This window comes from Mandrillus leucophaeus, unplaced genomic scaffold (genome assembly GCF_000951045.1).
Source record: "Mandrillus leucophaeus isolate KB7577 unplaced genomic scaffold, Mleu.le_1.0 Scaffold445, whole genome shotgun sequence".
In the NCBI taxonomy this organism is placed as follows: Eukaryota; Metazoa; Chordata; class Mammalia; order Primates; family Cercopithecidae; genus Mandrillus; species Mandrillus leucophaeus.
In genome coordinates, this window is record NW_012104754.1 from 2465400 (window position 1) to 2485630 (window position 20231).

General features: G+C 39.3%; 1 protein-coding gene across 1 annotated transcript in view; it reads left to right on the forward strand.

The window, feature by feature from the left end:
* The window catches only part of DNAH5 (dynein, axonemal, heavy chain 5), a 274359-nt gene that overhangs the window by 235441 nt on the left and 18687 nt on the right, over window positions 1-20231 (forward strand). Inside the window, 7 exon segments of the mRNA XM_011994188.1 lie at window positions 860-981; window positions 2767-2916; window positions 9207-9452; window positions 11572-11791; window positions 13154-13359; window positions 13984-14187; window positions 16048-16263. Coding sequence (XP_011849578.1) covers window positions 860-981; window positions 2767-2916; window positions 9207-9452; window positions 11572-11791; window positions 13154-13359; window positions 13984-14187; window positions 16048-16263 — 1364 coding nt within the window.

Genomic DNA, 20231 nt, shown 5'->3' on the forward strand with positions numbered 1-20231 from the left:
AATGCATAGAGCATATTTTCCTCGATATTCTTCAATAGATGGTATTTATTAAACAGTGTATTTTATCCTAGAGAAGACTTCCTAACTCTTTCTTAAAATACAATTGCTCACACATTCAATTGTTCTGAAGTGGGCAACAAAAACATTTTTAAGGTGTCATTTTTCTTACATTACTGTCAGAGTTATGTGGGTTACATGAGCTTTGGTAAATCATCAGCGAAAAGATAAGGGTCAGAACCAAATGGAAATGTTTGTTGTGATTAACTTAGGGTATAACCACAGACATAAGTGATATAGCATGGAACCCTTGGGGTGTGTTCAAGGTAGATGTAAGTAATATACTGATTTATAGAAGAGAATCCTTCAAACACATCTAGTACTACTAACTTTTCTAGATTAATTATCTGTTGAATATTAGCTTGTGCTAACATTGGGCAATTCTTAATATTGGCAATTGTTGCTCATTTAGTGACCCTCTGCCATGTCGTCTATCCTGTTTTGTGTACTTTACACAGACGCTCGTGACACAGGTTTAATTATTCTTATTTTACTTATTTGGAATTAGAGACCCAGACAAATGAAATGGTTTGTCTCAGACATTGTCCAGGGAAGACTAGGACAGAATCCCGCATCTGCCTGATTCCAAAGTTATATTACTGGTGATTAAATGGGTTTTTCTAAAAGTATCTATTGATTCATTAAATGTTGCATGTTTTTCACTATGATTTATATTTCCCTGCTTAAAAAAGTAAAAGTAGTAAAATAATTGAAATTAAAATAGTTTAATACAAATTTTACTAAATAGGTTGTTTTACAGTGAAGGAAGGAAAATCTGATAATTTAATGTTTACTTTTAAAGGAGGTGCCTCATTAGACCTTAAAGCTTGTCCTCCAAAACCATCAAAATGGATCCTGGACTTGACGTGGCTGAATTTGGTGGAACTTAGCAAACTTAGACAGTTTTCAGATGTCCTTGACCAGGTAACAGTGCTTTGAATTAACTTAAGCTAATGTCAAGTTGAGCAGCTTTCTGATTTATCACTAGATATAATATTTGTGGAAGAGAGATAGTTCTTAATATTGCACTCTTAATATGGTGTTACATGTACTTGACCTTCCTTGAAGCTCAGCTACACTCTGATAAAGCATACTCCGCTCATCATTAACTGGTCTTGCAGGAAGAAATGTGCCCAGGAACTTTAACTAGTATCATCCTGGGCCATATGTTAGTATCACCAATCGGAGGTCCAGAAGTAGAAAAACTGATAGATCCAATTTGATTAAATAATTAGACTCAAAAAGGCGTTTCCTTCTTTCTAGAGGTTAAATGAAAAGACATAAGAACAGATTGCCTCTAAATGCTAAATTTCCTTTCTTGCCTCTTGTTTCTCTCTCTCTTCGTCTTCTTCCCCTCCTGCGCTTCCCATTATTTGACTTAGTTAGGCACCTGGGTATGAATCTCATGCAAGCACTTGGCCTCTTGTCTTTAGAAGTTATCATCCTTCTAGAATCAGCCAACTCCTGATGAACTCTGCATGTGCTGGAATCATGGAAGCTGGGTATAGAGAATTAAATTTGGGACGAGCCAAGAAGCAGGTTCTTGAAAATCAAGTGACCATAGAGAAATGGGATTGGCAGCAGGGTGGCTTTATTCAGCTATAAGTTGAAGCCTTTTTTTTGGCCAGGAAATATCTTAAAGTTGGTTCTTGACTTCCCCAGTTTAAGTTGGCCAGTTGCTTATGTTCTGCTATACTTTTATGTTTTGGCTTATCACTGGTGATGTTTTTTATTACTACTGTGTACTTGGGGGTACAAACCATTCTTTTGAGTTATTCCCCTATAGAGTTACCCCCAGCAACCTTGCCCAGATAATTGATATTGAAGTTGCTACCTTCTGGAGATGATATCTTATGCATGAAACCCCTCAATATTAAGTAGTCTTTCATGATTGAAAGAAGTTACTATTTTTATTCTTACATGATACTTTCTAAATATGAACCTGGAATGATTTGCCCTTGACTATATCCCAAGAAAGACATTTGAACTCTTAATGAAAGGGAATATATCAGAGAACATAAGATGATATTTATCTGTAGACATTATTTGTTTGTTCGGTGTTTCTGATCTGCTTACTATGTAATTCCTACCTCTCTCTGGTGTTTTAAGCTGCAGAGGATAATGTACTATGTCCTTTTACTCTTTCCCAGTTGCCTAAGGGTAGCAGGTGTCTGATCATTCATTTGATGATATTAACTGGCATATTTCCAATTACTCTAGATTAATGGAATATTGATCAGAAAGCTGTTCATTCAATAATAAACATGTATTAAATGTCTTCTTTTGTGTCAGGAGTGGTCCTGGGAAATGAGGAAACATTAGTGAATGAGATTTAGTTCCTGACATGAGAAGATTTTGTGGAGCAAATCAGACTTTGTTGAAATAATGAAAATGAGTTTCCATTGATTTTGTTGTATTCTTTACAAATTTGTTACCACAAAGGCAAAGAAGAAATTAAACATCCCAGGACTCTCCCTACTTTGAAATGTAGTTGTAGGCTGATGTTAATATAGACTGACTTTGGAGCAAATGATATTAGATTTTAGACAATCAAACTTTTTGACACTATAATATAAAATAAAAAAATAACCAAGGAATATAATTTACACATATCTGGAGAGGTCAGAGGTTTGATGAAACATGTCTATGACCTGTTACTGAAAGACTGTTGGGTGGCATGACACATTTTTTATCCCATGGTATTTTCAGATATCGAGAAATGAGAAAATGTGGAAAATTTGGTTTGATAAGGAAAACCCAGAGGAGGAACCTCTTCCAAACGCCTATGGTAAATCTCTCGACTGCTTCAGACGTCTTCTCCTTATTAGATCCTGGTGTCCGGACAGAACCATTGCCCAGGTAAAAAGTCCATATTAAAGAGAAAAATGAGATAATATTTTTAAAGGTAATTTTCTTTTAAATTAAAAAAGTATTTAAAATGTGAATTCCAGTGAGAATTTTCTTGTAGGCTTCTGTGATTTTCTAGCAATATGTGTGAAAAATGGAAAAGTAAACCACAAATGAATGTATTGAGACATACGTTTGGGCTAAGTGATTTAGTAACTTTTTCTGACCTGACTGCTACAATAGGAGTAAATGAGAAAACCGTGATTCTAAGGTTGGCATATAGGTATAACATAAGGGTAATGCATTATTCTTTTATATCATTTTATATTCAATCAAAAATTATATGGCTGCTCCATTTTGCTGGTAGTAAAACAGTGTTTCTGAAAGCAGGAAGAATATAAAGGTGTTAGGGTGAAGAGACTGGGGGAAGGACAGTGTGCCCAAACTGTAGTCATTTCTCCAGAAGAATGTCACAGCTCTAGATGTCAGTAGGTTGTCTTACAACTGAATTTCACATATGGTTTAAATGTGAATCCTGCCTCCAGACGATTCATCTGTTTAAAGACCTTTAATTTACTGGCTTAGTATCATGGGACTCTACCCACTATAAGGACTTGTGTCTTGCCTTTATGATGAAAAGTTTAACTCTGATACTCAGCCCAGGTTGACTACTTAAGGGCCTTTCCAAATAAGCTGTGGAGTAGCAATAGCCTTGGGTTTATAATAGAATGTAAGATATATTCTCCTTCATTCTCCAGAGGGAGTGTTAAAAACTTATGGAGTAACTACCTCCAAGTGCACTTAGGTACTGTGGAATCATGAAAACAACCAGATTCAATGATTTATTGAGAAAAGAAAAATGAGTTTCACAATTCGGGGCACTGAGATCACCTTTCCTTTCAGTTTTTCTTCTCAGTTTCATTACTTTTATCCTGCCCAACTGAATTGTCAAATGGTTGCCTTACTTAAGGACAGTGTGGAAAGAAATGTTTGAGTAGTCTCTTTCTTATCTTTTTCCAGAAACTCTATTTGGTTCAATGCTGAGATTTAAGTAACTCTTTTTTTTGTAACTTTATCTTCATTCCAGCTTCTCTGATCCCTGGACTTACCACAGCCATGGCCTCGTACCTGTTCTCCTTACATTTCTTCTTCTGTACCCTAGTCCACCCAGCACATGCTAGAAGAAATGCAAAGATGGCGCCATTCATTGACTTTTCAAGTCCTGTGGTATCTTCCCATGGCCCTTGTGACACCCAAGTGCTAAACAAGGTTTAGAACGTCCATTGGATAAATGTTCTCTCCTCTCAAGTTCTTTTTCTCCTTTTAGAATCCTTTTGTGATTTTCAACCTTTCTGGGAAGGTTGAAAACAACTTTCTGGGAAGTTTATTAGAAGGTCTACAATGTAGATACATTCAATCTCATTCCCCATAGGCTATATGCATTTCTTATTCTCTGCATTTTGGCTGAGTGTAACTGTCCACATCTGGGCATGCCTGATCGCAAAAATGCTGCACTCTCACAGTGTGTCTCCTGAGAGGTACACATTTGTGTCTTAAAAATCCTCAACAGGCTGGGCACGGTGGCTCACACCTGTAATCCCAGCACTTTGGGAGGGTGAGGCAGGTGGATCATGAGGTCAGGAGTTCAAGACCAGCCTGGCCAACATGGTAAAACCTGTTTCTACTAAAAATGCAGAAATTAGCCAGGCATGGTGGCAGCACGTGTAATTCCAGCTACTTGGGAGGCTGAGGCAGAAGAATCGCTTGGACTCGGAAAGTGGAGGCTGCAGTGAGCCGAGGTCGTGCCACTGCACCCAGCCTAGGTGTCAGGGTGAGACTCCATCTCAAAAAACAAATACTCAACAAAAGGAGATTGGCACAGGTGTGCAGGTTGTTTGTTCATTTTCTCCCCCATTCATAGGCTGAATCTGTTGCGTTGGGACCACATACGGGGATGAACAAGTTCTGCAGAGTTGTGTGAAGGGCAATGTATGAAAATGCAGCACTCCTCTGTGGGGTGTTGGCTGTCTTTAAAGGCTGGCAGGCTGTGCAGAAGTCTGGCTTGCCACACCTGAATTAACTCTTACATCACTTATTATGGGTGTCCTCCTGTCCCTAGCCAGTGACTTGCTCTTTTCTGCTTCATGGTCTCTGCATATGTTTCTTCTGCATAGAATGCACAGGCTCTGACCCACTTAGCTGTCCTCTTTGCCTCAATAAATCCCATTCATTATCCAAGCAACAGCTTAAATGCTTCTTTCACAAGGGAGCCTTCTCTGATATATTTCTGCAAGATTAATCGGTTTCATACTTTCATGTCTCCCTGCAAGTCATAAATCCTTCAAACTAGTTATTTTGCTATTACTTGCTCAATGTATGTCTCATCCTGGCATGCAGGTGGGGGTCAAGCTTCATAAGGGCTGGACCATTTGTTCACTTCTCTAGTCTTAAAACCTGTTGCACTGCCTGGGACAGAGGAGAGGGTCATGGGCCAAGGTTTATACCTGTTGCATGAGGTGAATCATCTAACATGGTTTGTTAGTTTTTGCACTGCTGTAAATAAATACCTGGCACTGGGTCATTTATAAAGAAAAGAGGTTTCATTGGCTCATGGTTCTGCAGGTTGTACAGGAAGCATGGGGCTGGCATCTGCTCAGCTTCTGGTGAGGCTTCAGGAAACTTTCAATCATGGCAGAAGGTGCAGGAGGAGCTGGCATGTCACATGGCGAGAGCCAGAGCAAGAGAGCGTGGGGAGATGCTGCATACTTTCAAACAAGCAGATCTGGGAGGAACTCACTCACTATCATGAGTACAGCACCAAGCCATTCTGTGGGACTCATCTCTATGAGCCAAACACCCCCCACCAGGCCCCACCTCCATCCCTGGGGATTACAGTTCAACATGAGATTTGAAGGGGGCAAACATTCAAACTATATTATTCCTCCCATGGCCCCTCAAATCTCATGTCCTTCTCACACTGCAAAATTCAATCATCTCTTCCTAATCATCCCCCAAAGTCTTGTCACAGCATCAAGTCCAAAGTCCTAAGTCTCTCTGAGACTCATCTTCTCCCACCTATGAGCCTGTAAAATCAAAACAAATTATTTCCTCCCAAGATATAATGGTAGTAAGGCATATTATCATTCCAGGAGGGAGAAATTGGCCAAAAGAAATGACTAGTAGGCCCTATGCAAGTCTGAAGCACAGCAGGGCAGTCCTTAAATCTTGAATCTCCAAAATAATTTCCTTTGACTCCATGTCCTGCATCCAGGGCACACTGGTGCAAGGGATGGGCTCCCAAGACTTTGGGAAGATGGGGAGACTGAGTGATGCCTGGAATTATTGTCCTACTGGCCCGGTGAGATAATGCAGAGTGTTGGGTTGAAGTTGAGGTAAAGAAGATGAAGAAATGTGCTCTTTCTAATGCACGCATGTGTGATTTCAGATCCATGCCTACTGCAGTGGGGCCTTACCTGGGGTTGCTGAGCATCCTTGCATATTACGTATTTGCCCCATAGACTCATTACATCCCTTAGGCTTACAGCCAATTTGAACCATGACGGTGACCCTATTTAAGAATATCCCTTCCCAGGAACTGGAATTATGACCAAAGGTCCTTTCTCCAGATATAAGTGAGGCAGCCTTCCCTGTTGTTATCTGTTCCAGAGGTTGGCAAAGTAGGGCCTGCCAACAACATTTGGCCCACTGTCTGTTTATGTTCAGCTGGCTACTTAAGAATTATATTTTTAAATACCTGAAAAAAATCACCAGAAGACTGATATTTTGTGATAAGTGAAGACTGTATAACATTCACACTTCAGTGTCCCTAACATTTTATTGGAACATAACCATGCTTTTTATTTGTGTGCCTATGACTGCTTTTGTGAACAATGGCAGAGTTGAGTTGCAATAGAGATGATTTGGCCACGAAAGTCTAAAATATTTACCATCTGGCCCCTCAGTATTCTAGCATGTTAACTCATGGCTTGGATGATAATACCTGAACTGGGTCAATGCTGAGTTATATGGCAGAATTGGCCATGTTGAGACCTTTGCTACCCTGGGGTAGAAAGTGCTTGAATCTTGATGAGTTGCATTGTAGAGATGCTGCAGTGATGGCGGTACATGTGGCTGAGAAACCACTGCAACTGTGGAATGCCTCCGTGTCCAGCCTTTGAAGTCCTTCCTGATCACAGGACTCCCTGCTTTGGTGACTGTGACTGAATGTGCACATGGAGTAGACATTTGGGGAAGTCAAAGAACATGGCAGTCAAACTTATCAAACACCTGCCAGAGGCTGTAGAAAAATATGTAAGTTTTTATATGCAAGGTAGAGATTTAGATATTGGATCTGCCCAACCTAGAAAAAGTATTGAGAGGCATGAAAATAAATAGCATCCTGTGCCTCAAATTCAACTGGACTGAAATTCACCTCCTCAAAACCTCCCAGCCACTGAACTAATAAAGAGGAAGGTTGGAAGGTGTGAGCCTCTTTGTGGGTGAGGAGCCGAGGTGCTGTTAGTCATTTCATTGCCAGTGGCCTAGTCCTGTCAAAGAAGGCCTGACCACCATTTCTTGTTCCTTTGGGAAACCAGGTAGAGGTCCTTCCCCAAAGCCATCTAGAAATAGTTGCCAAGGCAGGAAATCCTGTGTATTCTACAAAGTTGGCATGCCTGTTAATCTGCCATTGGTATGGGGGAATGGACTTTATGAGGAGGATTATGACTTTACAAGAAGGAGAAGAGATCCACAGTAAAATGGCCCAGCTGTTTCTGCATTAGCTGGTCTGAGTTAGGGAATGTGAACGCTCCTCTTTTTGTGTTTTGCACTCTCACGAGGAAGATGGACATTTCATGATGACCAAGTTTCAGACACCCTGTCCCTGGCTATACGAATGATGAAGCTTGTGTGAGAAGTCTCCACACACCAGGTGGAATCAGAAAGTAGGATCAAGCCAGTCGTTCAACAGTCTAGACTCATGTGGCACCCATTTTACCTCTCTTACCAAGCTACGAGAGGACATAGTAAGCCAGGAGAGTCCTCTGTGGTGGCCACTTCTCTTTCATTGTAACCCACAAAGAAGGCAAACACGAGTGGGAAACATCACACCAATTTGTAAGCTCAGATGCTTGGGGTACATTTTGAGGATGAATAGGGGATAGCAAGATATTGAAGATGAGGGATGAGCCCACATTACTGGCTGAAAATCAAACTCTGATGTTTTAAAGTCAAGGATGATGACTGAACCAGCTCTGGCTCCCGTTTGGTCCAGGTCTATCTGAAACCTGTCTGATTCAAGGGAAGCTCCATCTGAAGTTGTTTTGTGTTTCTATGGGAATTGGAGTGGGGAGGCTCACCTACCTAGCCCTTGGGAGAGTTACAGGTCATGTTGCACCCATGCCTAAGTTATGATTTTTGTGGGGAATGCTGCTGGGGAGAGAAACTTGGGTTTTACCCATCTAAGGTGGAAGAAGATCACACGAATAGGAGGAAAAATGTTTTTGAGGGAACTTAATTATTTAGAAGGCAGAGAATATAGACTAAGGGTCGTATTCACAATACCATTTGTTGAAAAATAAATTATAACACTTTCACCTCATTTGAAAAAGGAATTTGTTGTTACCAGAATGTGTTTCTATGGTTGTAATAAAGTTGACAAAATCTGTGATATTTTGAGTATGGATTTCGTTCAAAACAAAATTAATAGTAAAGGGATGAGCCAAATATGGGAAGGAACGACGACAATGATGAGGAGAGAGAATATGAATTAAATCTTTAAAAACTCATTCATTCATTCATTCATTCATTCATTCATTCATTCAACAAATATCCAATACATTTCATGCAAGTAGTCACTCAGTAATTATCTATTTGATCAGTACCCATTACATTGCAGGTATTGTATTGCTTACTTTATTATTTACATGCATAAATATTTGCCTTAGAGCATCCTAAACAATAGTTTCCCAGTATTTTTGTTTTCTGGTGTAGCAGGAAGCAACCAGTGTATTGAAATGGGTTTCAGACCAGGGATCATACAACTTTGGTTCTTTTTTTTGTACTGATTTTTGTACTGTAACTTTGGTCTGATTTTGTACTGGTTAAGCAACACAGTCTTCCCACCTACAGAATGGAGATATAAACAAACAAATATGACAAAACAGTCTCTACCCTGTTTCCCTGACAGGGTTACTGTGGACATCATTGAGATCATTACAAAACTGAATTTTGGAAACTCTACTACATTATCCACATGAAACAGTTGGAACGGCTTTTGCTGACTTGTGTGCTGTTTTTGGCAGGCCCGCAAGTACATCGTGGACTCCATGGGAGAAAAATATGCCGAAGGTGTTATTCTAGACTTGGAGAAGACGTGGGAGGAATCTGATCCACGGACGCCACTCATCTGTCTCCTGTCTATGGGCTCAGACCCCACAGATTCCATCATTGCCTTGGGGAAGAGATTAAAAATAGAAACCCGTTATGTGTCCATGGGCCAGGGCCAGGAGGTCCATGCTCGGAAGCTCTTGCAGCAGACCATGGCAAACGTAAGGCTGAGTGTCTACTTTTGTGCTGTTCGTATTACAGATTATGGAATAGCAATGCAGAAGAAAAATACAAATCATTAGGAGTTTAAATTTACATGCTGCCTGCTGTTTACTAAACAGCATTTTTTTAAAAAAAATTTAAGCTAACATTAAAACTTTTGAGGCAATGTGGCAAATAAATCAACTACCCAAGGATAGCAAAGTGGATGGTATACTCAGTAGGTTGAAAACAAAACATTTAATGCAGAGAATGGCAATCCCAAAGAAATGGGATTCTGGGGGTGAAGATGGAACATCGGAGTTCTCACCTAAGAAGTTTAGATCACCTGGGTGTGATGCCTCACAACTTAATCTCAGCACTTTGGGAGGCCGAGGCTAAGGATTGCTTGAGCCCAGGAGTTCAAGACCACCCTGGGTAATATAGACCTCATCTTTACAAAAAAAATTAACTGGATGTGGTGGCATGTGCCTGTGGTCCCATCTACGTTGGAGGCTGAGGTGGGAGGATCACTTGATCTGGGAAAGTAGAGGCTGCAGTCACTGCAGTCCAGCCTGGGTGACAGAATGAGACCCTTTCTCAAAAACCAAAACAAAGCAAAATACAAAAGAAGGAATCTCAGGGCAGGGTTCACTTCTATGCTGGATAAAAGAGAGAAGCTGAAGTTTTTTTGTAGTTGCTGTGTTTTATATTGAATTTCCTTTTTGTTTTGAATTGTGAACAGTATCAATTGAAATTTTCAAAGGGTAAAGGTTGGATAATTTATTCATCAGTACTGTAAATTTCTGAAGAAAATATAAGGAAAACGTGAAATCTCTAAATTATCAGTTTTACATGTAACTGCTAAGACTTTAGATCTAATGCTTTTTTTTTTTTTTTTGAAAGACAACTCATGCTGCTCTAGTCAGTGATCTAAGATGGGTTATGGAAAAACACCTCAAGATTATGATCTGGATCTTGTAGATGATTTTAGCAAAAATATTTTATAGATTAGATATTGAGGAAATTATTGTTACATGACCCCCAATTTTGCCTGAGTTGCATTACACAAAGATCTTCCTATACTTATGGTATAATTCAGGCAAGAGATATGGCTTATTATTTTCGAAAGTTCTTGCTCTTTTTAGTGTGGTCAGATTCCCAGGGAAGGTTCTTCCACGTTCTAAAGGGTGTATGCTCTGTTGCCAGGATTCTGAGAACTAGTGGGAGGCAGGAAGTTGCAGGTCTCAAAATTCAGCAGGCAATCATTCTTCCACCTGATTTCAGTGTAGTACCTATTCCTTCAGTGTACTGGTATCCTCCAATCTAGACCCTGTTTTGCCTTCTGTAGAAAATCAACTTCTCATTTTTCATTAAGGCAGGCAGAATTTGGGGAGTTATGTGGTATATATCAGGTTGCAGCTCAGCTTTCTCTAAATGCTAGTTTAGGATTCAACTTTCTTGAACCTCTTTTAAATGTTAGTGATAATGTCTTCACTCTCTCTGTCACTGTCCTTAAGAGTTCATGCCTTTAAAAATTTTCTTCATTGTAGTTTTAATGGAATTTGGGGAGGGATCTGAGTTAAATGGATGTTTTCAATCAACCATCTTTACTTGGAAGTCCTTTTATGTTTAACTTTGATTATATTCATGACTGCAACCACATAGTATTGGTACAATTGCATACTAGTGTATACTGGAACAAATGCATGGACTAAAAAAAATAGCTTGTCTCAATTAAACATTTTTGTTTTCTGAGATTTGACCTAGATTAATTTAAAGTGGTTTCTGTAGCCCAAGCCGGAGTGCAGTGGCGCGATCTTGACCTCGGCTCACTGCAAGCTCCGCCTCCCGGGTTCACGCCATACTCCTGCCTCAGCCTCCTGAGTAGCTGGGACTACAGGCACCTGCCACTGCGCCCGGCTAATTTTTTATATTTTTAGTAGAGACGGGGTTTCATCGTGGTCTCGATCTCCTGACCTCGTGATCCACCCAACTCGGCCTCCCAAAGTGCTGGGATTACAAGCGTGAGCCACTGCACCCGGCTTAAATTGTAATTACTTAATTTCTAAAGAATGTCGTAATTTCGAATTTGGGTGAAACACAAAATCACCTAACTTCCATTTACTGCCGTTGACTTAGGGAGGATGGGCACTTCTGCAGAACTGCCATCTGGGACTTGATTTCATGGATGAGCTGATGGACATAATCATAGAAACTGAGCTTGTACATGATGCATTCCGCCTCTGGATGACCACCGAGGTTCATAAGCAGTTTCCCATTACACTCCTTCAGATGTCCATTAAATTTGCCAACGATCCTCCACAGGGCCTCCGGGCAGGACTGAAAAGAACATATGGTGGTGAGTCCAGAAATACTTATGAGTCTATAGGAGTTTTCTGTACTTAAATTGTTTTCCTAAAAAAAATTATAAAAGGATTAACTAGGATACGGTTATAGCAAATAGTACTGCTGTTTAACCTGATGGGGAGGTGATGGTCCTCTTTTGTAAGTATGCCCCGGCAGTGTTAACGAATCAGAGTTCATGATTCCTACCTTCTAGTTTCCTATTTTCCCAGTACTGCCCTATTTAAGCCCATGCTGTTCTCCAGCTAGACATAATTAACATCAAAAATGAACAATTTTGTCATTTATGGTCTCTGTGCTCCATACCTAAAGTAGTACAGTAGTCTCTTCCAAGAGGAGAGTCTGAGTTACGGTGATGCCTGCCTGCCTTTCATTAGGGCCATATGTCAGAAGGTAGCTAAGTTAAAAATCCAGTGGCAGCAAACTCAGGCCCAAATGCCCCCATCATGACTGGGGCTGAGGTCGCTCTCTTGGCCGCTGCCTCTTCTGCTTCATAGCTTTATGTATGGGATTTGTGGTCATGAAAAGAACATGGAACTTTCAGTCGGAAATTCTGATTCTGGCCCTTGCTGTTGACAATTACTTTGTTCTCTTGGGTGCGAGTCACTCAATCTGAGTTTCAATTTTCTCACATATAAAATAGGGACAAGAGAATCTCTCCAGGAGAATTGAAATAAATTGTAACTAATATCATGTATTTCATAACCATAATAAATATAATTATTGTATTTCAATCCGGAAAACCTGCAAAGAGACTTCCGGGGAGTTGTTAACAAGGCTGAAATTTCTGCCAATCTATAAGACAATGTGGGGATAAAATAGAGGTGGAAGGATAATGGCAGTAAAAGAAAATAAATAAATCTAATTATATATACAATATAGTATATGCATATGTATCAATCATTATTATTTGGAGCATGTACTCAGGTGCAAAGGGCTTCTATATATACTATCTTAATTAATATAAAATTAGTTAAAAGTATGTGCCCCAAGTATATGCTCAAAACAACAGTAATAATAATAGAGTAGTAGTTACAGTAATAGCGGCAGAATTTGTTTAACTGTCGTTACCTTTCCATCTTGATTTTGCCCTCATATGATCTTGCTAGATTGGCATGAACTTGACCCATGTTAGCAAGCTCCTCCTCTCCCCAAAGTCTCTTTGAAGATTTTTCAGAAAGAAATGGCCTCTGGACACCCAAAAGTTAAATTATTATTGTCACTCGAGTGTCATAAAAATAATCCAAAGTAAGTGAATGTCAATATCAGGAACTTACAAAAATGATTACTTTTAAAAGTAGTAGAAAATAAAGACATTTGAGAGATGATACATTTTTCACCCAACTGACCACAACAGGTGTGAGCCAAGACCTGCTGGATGTGACCTCCGGGTCCCAGTGGAAGCCCATGTTGTATGCAGTGGCTTTCCTGCACTCCACTGTCCAGGAGAGGCGCAAGTTCGGTGCCCTGGGGTGGAATATCCCCTATGAATTTAACCAGGCGGACTTTAATGCCACTGTGCAGTTCATCCAAAACCACTTGGATGACATGGATGTCAAAAAGGTACTGCTGTGCGTGCTGCCTCGTGCCTCTGGTGGCTGTGGGCTTGGGCCATCAAGCTCACAGGACCTCCTAGCTTTGGGGTAAATTATATAAGAGAATTTGCTGTGCTTGCAAAGTCATCTTGAAGTCATAGCAATTTGGGTCACACTTGCCTCTTGGTTTCAGGAAATATTGGTCAAATTTTGATTATTATTTTATTTCTCAAAGGCAAGTTGACATTCCAAAGACAGCCTCAAGGGGCCTGTTGTCAGAGGGTGTGGGTGGGGAAGCTTGTTCTTCAAAATCCTAAAAAATGAAAATGGGAGTCCAGATTAGTTTGAAGTGTGTGCTTTCTAAAGAACTGCCTCAATAAGCTCAAAAGCAAACACTATTTTCTATTTATATTGAAGTATGAAAACATACGAATGCATCAAGGAAGGCTATTTCAAATCATGGACATGAGCATTGAGTAACTACTCTTCTTTACCTTTTTACTTTTCTTTCTGCACTTTCTCTTTGCAGTACTGAGGAAGAATGCCTGACTAAATGAATGTTGTTGAAAGTGAATACATGGGTGTGACTTGGCAGGGAAATAATAATGCAACGGTAGTCAATTCTACATAATTATTCTATCAATTGTCCCAGGGCGTCTCCTGGACCACCATCCGCTACATGATAGGAGAAATTCAATATGGAGGCAGAGTCACTGACGACTATGATAAGAGATTGTTGAACACATTTGCTAAGGTTTGGTTCAGTGAAAATATGTTTGGACTAGATTTCAATTTTTACCAAGGATACAACATTCCAAGATGCAGCACAGTGGATAACTATCTTCAATATATCCAGGTTTGTCAACTTCAGAATTGTATGCATAGAGCAAGCATCTGTAGCCATTTGAGTTTTGGGTATTAATTATACTCTCTGTGTTGCTTTTACCATAAATTTTAATGGTGATATATACTAATGCTTTTGCTGTGAAGGCTTTCTTTGTATTTTTATACTCAATGGATGATTAAAATGTTTATGTTTGTTCTGAGTGTGTGTTCTGTGTGAATCGTGTTTCCATCTTCCTCTTTTTTAATGCCCTAGGGAGGAATTTTCTTTGAGGAAGATGATAGATTAGGGAGATTTAGAACTAGGAGACCTACACAAATCACCTGGAGTCCTCTGTCTGTGAAACTTCGGCTGCCACAGCAGTAGGGCAAAGGCAGCTTCTCGACCCAATTTGTCTGTTTTCCAATCCATTTGACTAATCCCATGACATCTGCTCCTTAACCCTGGCCTAATGGACAGGCTTAAGGATATGTCCAGGAAGCTGCTTTGTGTAAGAGCTTCCTCCAAGACAGAGTTTCTCAACCTTGGCACTATTGACATTCAGGGTTGGATCATTCTCTGTCATAGGGGGCTGGCCTGTGCTGTTTAGCAGCATCCCTGGCCTCTGTCCACGGGATGCCAATAACAACCCCCTACCCAGTTGCAAGAACCAAAAATGCCTCCTGAAATTGCCAAATGTGCCCTGGGGGGGCAAAATTGTCCCTGGTTGAGAAGCACTGACATAAGAAGGAATAGGTAGATTTCTACAGGCAGTTTGGGAATACGTAGGGAAAAAATTCTGATTTTTAAGGTGACTGCGTCCTCTTTCTCTATACCTAAAATTCATTATATCATTATTTAGTCATCTCTTTGGTCTCTAAGATTTATCTCAGAGTAAACAAACTAAAACATAACAGCCCCAGAGAGCTAAATTTATCAGTATATTTACATGTTTTTTGATATATGAATGTAATGAGTTTATCATATATTACCACCTCTGCACTTTTATTAATTCAAATCAACAAATATATTTGTCTTACTGTACTGCATGTATCTTTAAATCATCAGCACTGAATAGGAAAAGTGGCCATGAAGGTATAAATTTAGGGGTGCCTGTACATATATTTTTTATATAACCCCATCTCACAGTGCATTTGAGGTAGCTCCTAAGAAGACATTATGCAAGAGAGAATAAAATGAGGGAGAGGAAGGGAGGGAAATATGAGTATGACAATAATTAAGTTAAGGATAAGATTCATACATAGAAATATGTGTCAAATTGTCAGTAAATTGTCCCTTTTTTCGAACAGTCGGGGGTCTTTTTGCCTGCTTCTCCTGCTTCTGCCTGTGTCCCACACATCTCTGTCTCTGTTTTTTCTCTCTGACTCTGTTGCTTTCTCAGTTTATCTCTTTTCCTAGTCTCTGTCTTTTTCCTTGGGAGAGTACAAGTCCCACCTGCTGCCTTTATTTGGACCATGATTACTAGAGCTGTCATTTCCTGGTTTCTTCTAAACATAATAACCATTAGCTATACAACATTGATTTGGACAACTGGTTTGAATTCAGTTAGACCATCAGAAAGCAAAACACGAATCCACAACTCCCTTTCTATCTCGCATGTTGTGTAACAAGACAGTCTCTCTCTGATTCAATTTTATTTGAGGTGCAGGTTGTAAAGAGCCGTGAGCCTAGTGTCTGTTCCTCAATGTTAATTGGCTTTTAAAGGAAACTTTTGATTATTTTCTGGGGAAATTATCAAGGTTTGTAACTTGACACCAATAAGACTTAAGTCAATGCATATCCTCATAAAAGCATTTTTGTTTCCCAAGATAGTGAAATTTAGACGGTGCTTATGTTGGCAATCTGTACTTACCTGAGGTGTTTGTTGTTCAGAGTTTGCCTGCCTACGACAGCCCTGAGGTGTTTGGGCTGCACCCCAATGCTGACATCACCTATCAGAGCAAGCTGGCCAAGGGCGTGCTGGACACCATCCTAGGCATCCAACCCAAGGACAGCTCTGGTGGAGGGGTTGAGACCCGGGAAGCGGTGGTGGCCCGGCTGGCTGATGATATGCTGGAGAAGCTGCCCCCAGACTATGTCCCCTTTGAAGTGAGTTGATAAAATTCTAACAAAATGTCAGCTGGGGTTGGATAGCTTTGGTTGGGAGAGTGAGGAAGAAGAAAGGAGGGCAAAAAATAATTTTCCTGAAATTAAAAAACATTCTTTTAAAAACCAGCTTCTTAAAGAACCAGATAAAGAAGTTTTTGCATCCGTGAATGTAATGTAATCTTATATATATAAACCATATATACATATGTAAACCTTATATATATAAACAATATATAAACCATAAGGAAACCTGTTGAGAATGTTAATAGTTATGATTGATTTACAAGTGCGTACTGATGGGTTAGGACTGCTTTTCTGAACCTTCCCTGAGGTACTTTACATTGCATTTGTTCAAAAGAAAGCGAAGTATTATTAAAACGCCTGATTATTAAAAAATACACTTTATGTAGTTTAATGTACACCTTAAAATTCAGGCCTTCTTTATTTCAGAGAGTCTATATTTATATCATTACTTCTGCAGCTTCTTCATCTCACAAGTTTTGGAAATTGGTATTTTTAGTATATAAGCAGTTTCTAAGCAAATTTATGATGATGAAAGTTAATTTTTTGACATCTTTTTAAATTGCATTAATGTTTTTAAATTTTTTTCATGAATTATTGGGGTATAGGTGGTATTTGGGTACATGAGTAAATTCTTTACTGGTGATTTGTGAGATATTGGTGCACCCATCACCTGAGCAATATACAATGCACCATATTTGTAATCTTTCATTCCTTGCCCCCCTCACATTCTTCCCCCCAAGTCCCCAAAGTGCATTATATCATTCTTATGCCTTTGCGTCCTCATAGCTTAGCTCCCACTTATCAGTGAGGACACATGATGTTTGGTTTCCCATTCCTGAGTTACTTCACTTAAGATAATAGTCCTCAATCTCATCCAGATCGCTGCAAATGCTGTTAATTCATTCCTTTTAATGGCTGAGTAGTATTCCATCATATATACACACACACAAACACACACACACATATATATATATGTGGTATACATACATATTGCAATTTCTTTATACATTCATTGATTGATGGGCATTTGGGTTGGTTCCATGGTTTTGCAATTGTGAATTGTGCTGCTATAAACATGCATGTGCAAGTATATTTTTCATAGAAAAACTTACTTTCCTCTGGGTAGATACCCAGTAGTGGGATTGCTGGATCAAATGGTAGTTTTACTTTTTAAAGGAATCTTGACAGTTTTCCATAGTGGCTGTACTAGTTTACATTCTCACCAGTGGCGTAGAAGCATTCCTTGGTCACTGCATCCATGCCAACATCTACTGTTTTTTGATTTTTTGATTATAGCCATTCTTGCAGGAGTAAGGTGTTATCGCAATGTGGTTTTGATTTGCATTTCCCTGATCATTAGTGATGTTGAGCATTTTTTTCATATGTTTGTTGGCCACTTGTATATCTTTCTTTTGAGAATTGTCTGTTCATATCCTTAGCCCACTTTTGGATGTGATTGTTTGTTTTTCTCTTACTGATTTGTTTGAGTTCTTTGTGATTCTGGATATTAGTTCTTTGTCAGATGTATAGATTGTGAAGATTTTTCTCCCACTCTGTGGGTTGTTTGCTCACTGTGCTGACTGTTCCTTTCACCATGCAAAAGCTCTTTAGTTCAATTAGGTCCCAAGTATATATCTTTGTTGTTATTGCATTTGCTTTTGAGTTCTTGGTCATGAAATCCTTGCCTAAGCTAATGTCTAGAAGGGTTTTTCCAATGTTATTGTCTAGAATTTTTATAGTTTCAAGTCTTAGATTTAAGTCCTTAATCCATCTTCAGTTGATTTTTGTATAAGGTGAGAGATGAGGGTCCAGTTTTATTCTTATACATGTGGCTAGCTAATTATTCCATCACCATTTTTAAAAAAGGGTGTCCTTTCCCCACTTTAGGTTTTTGTTTGCTTTGTCAACGTTCAGTTGGCTGTAAGTATTTGGGTTTATTTCTGGCTTCTCTGTTCTATTCAATTGGTCTATGTGCCTGTTTTTACAACAGTACTATGTTGTTTTGGAGACTATGGCCTTATAGTATAGTTTGAAATCAGGTAGTATGATGCCTCCTGATTTGTTGTTTGTGCTTAGTCTTGCTTTGGCCATGCAGGCTCTTGTTTTGGTTCCATATGAATTTTAGAATTTTTGTTTCTCATTCTTTGAAGAATGATGGTGGTGTTTTGATGGGGATTGCATTGAATTTGTAGATTGCTTTTGGCAGCGTGGTCATTTTCACAATATTGATTCTACCCATCCATGAGCACGGGATGGGTTTCCATTTGTTTGTGTTGTCTGTGATTTCTTTCAGCAGTGTTTTGTAGTTTTCCGACTTCTTGGTTAGGTATATTCCTAAGTATTCTATTTTTTTGCAGCTATTGTAAAAGGGGTTATATTCTTGATTTGATTCTCCACTTGGTCACTGTTGGTAGAGAAGAGCTACTGATTTGTGTACATTAATCTTGTATCCAGAAACTTTGTTGAATTCTTTTATCAGTTCCAGGAGCTTTCTGGGGGAGTCTTTAGAGTTTTCAAGGTAAATGATCGTATCGTCAGCAAGCAGTGACAGTTTGACTTCCTCTTTACTGATTTGGATGCCCTTTATTTCTTTCTCTTGACTGATTGCTCTGGCTAGGACTTCCAGTACTATGTTCAAGAGGAGTGGTGAGAGTGGACATCCTTGTCTTGTTCTGGTTCTCAGAGGAAATGCTTTCGACTTTTCCCCATTCAATACTATGTTGGTTGTGGGTTTGTCATAGATGGCTTTTATTACATTGAGGTATGTCCCTTGTATGGTGATTTTTTGAGAGTTTTAATCATAGAGAGATGCTGGATTTCGTTGAATGCTTTTTCTGCATCTATTGGGATGATCATGTGATTTTTGTTTTTAATTCTGCTCATTTATTAACTTGTGTATGTTAAACCATTCCTGCATCCCTGGTATGAAAGCCACTTGATCATGGTGGATTATCTTTTTGATATGTTGTTGGATTCAGTTAGCTGGTATTTTGTTAAGGATTTTGGCATCTATGTTCATCAAGGGTATCAGTCTGTAGTTTTCTTTTTTGGGTATGTCCTTTACTGATTTTGGTATTAGGGTTATGCTAGCTTTGTAGAATGAATTAGGGAGGGTTTCTTCTTTCTCTATCTTGTAGAATAGTGTCAAAAGGATTGGTACCAGTTCTTCTTTGAATATCTAGTAGAATTCTGCTATGAATCCTTCTGGTCTTGGAGTTTTTTATGTTGGTAATTTTTAAATTACCATTTCAATCTCACTACCTGTTATTGGTCTGTTCAGGGTTGTCTAATTCTTCCTGATGAAAGCTAGAAGGGCTGTATTTTTCCAGGAATTTATCCATCTCTTCTGGGTTTTCTGGTTTATGTGTGTAAAGGTGTTCATAGTAGCCTTGAATGATCTCTTGTATTTCAGTGGTGTCAGTTGCAATATTGCCTGTTTTGTTTCTTAGTGAAGTTATTTGGATTTTTTCTCTTCTTTTCTCAGTGAATCTTGCTAATAGTCTATCAATTTTATTTATCTTTTCAAATAACCAGCTTTTTGTTTCATTTACCTTTTGTATTGCTTTGTTTTGTTTCAATTTCATTTAGTTCTGCTCTGATCTTGGTTATTTCCTTTCTTCTGCTGGGTTTGAGTTTGGTTTCTTCTTGTTTCTCTAGTTCCTTGAGGTGTGACATTAGAATGTCAATTTTTATCATATTACCAGAGTTGGTTTTCTGGTTCCTTCTCATTTGGGTAGGCTCTGTCAGAGGGAAGGTCTTAGGCTGAAGGCTGTGGTTCAGATTCTTTTGTCCCACAGGGAGTTCCCTTGATGTAGTAGTCTCCCCCTTTTCTTATGGATGTGGCTTCCTTTGAGCCGAGCTGCAGTGATTGTTGTCTCTCTTCTGGGTCTAGCCACCCAGCAAGGCTCTGGGCCGGTACTAGGGGTTGTCTGCCCAGAGTCTTG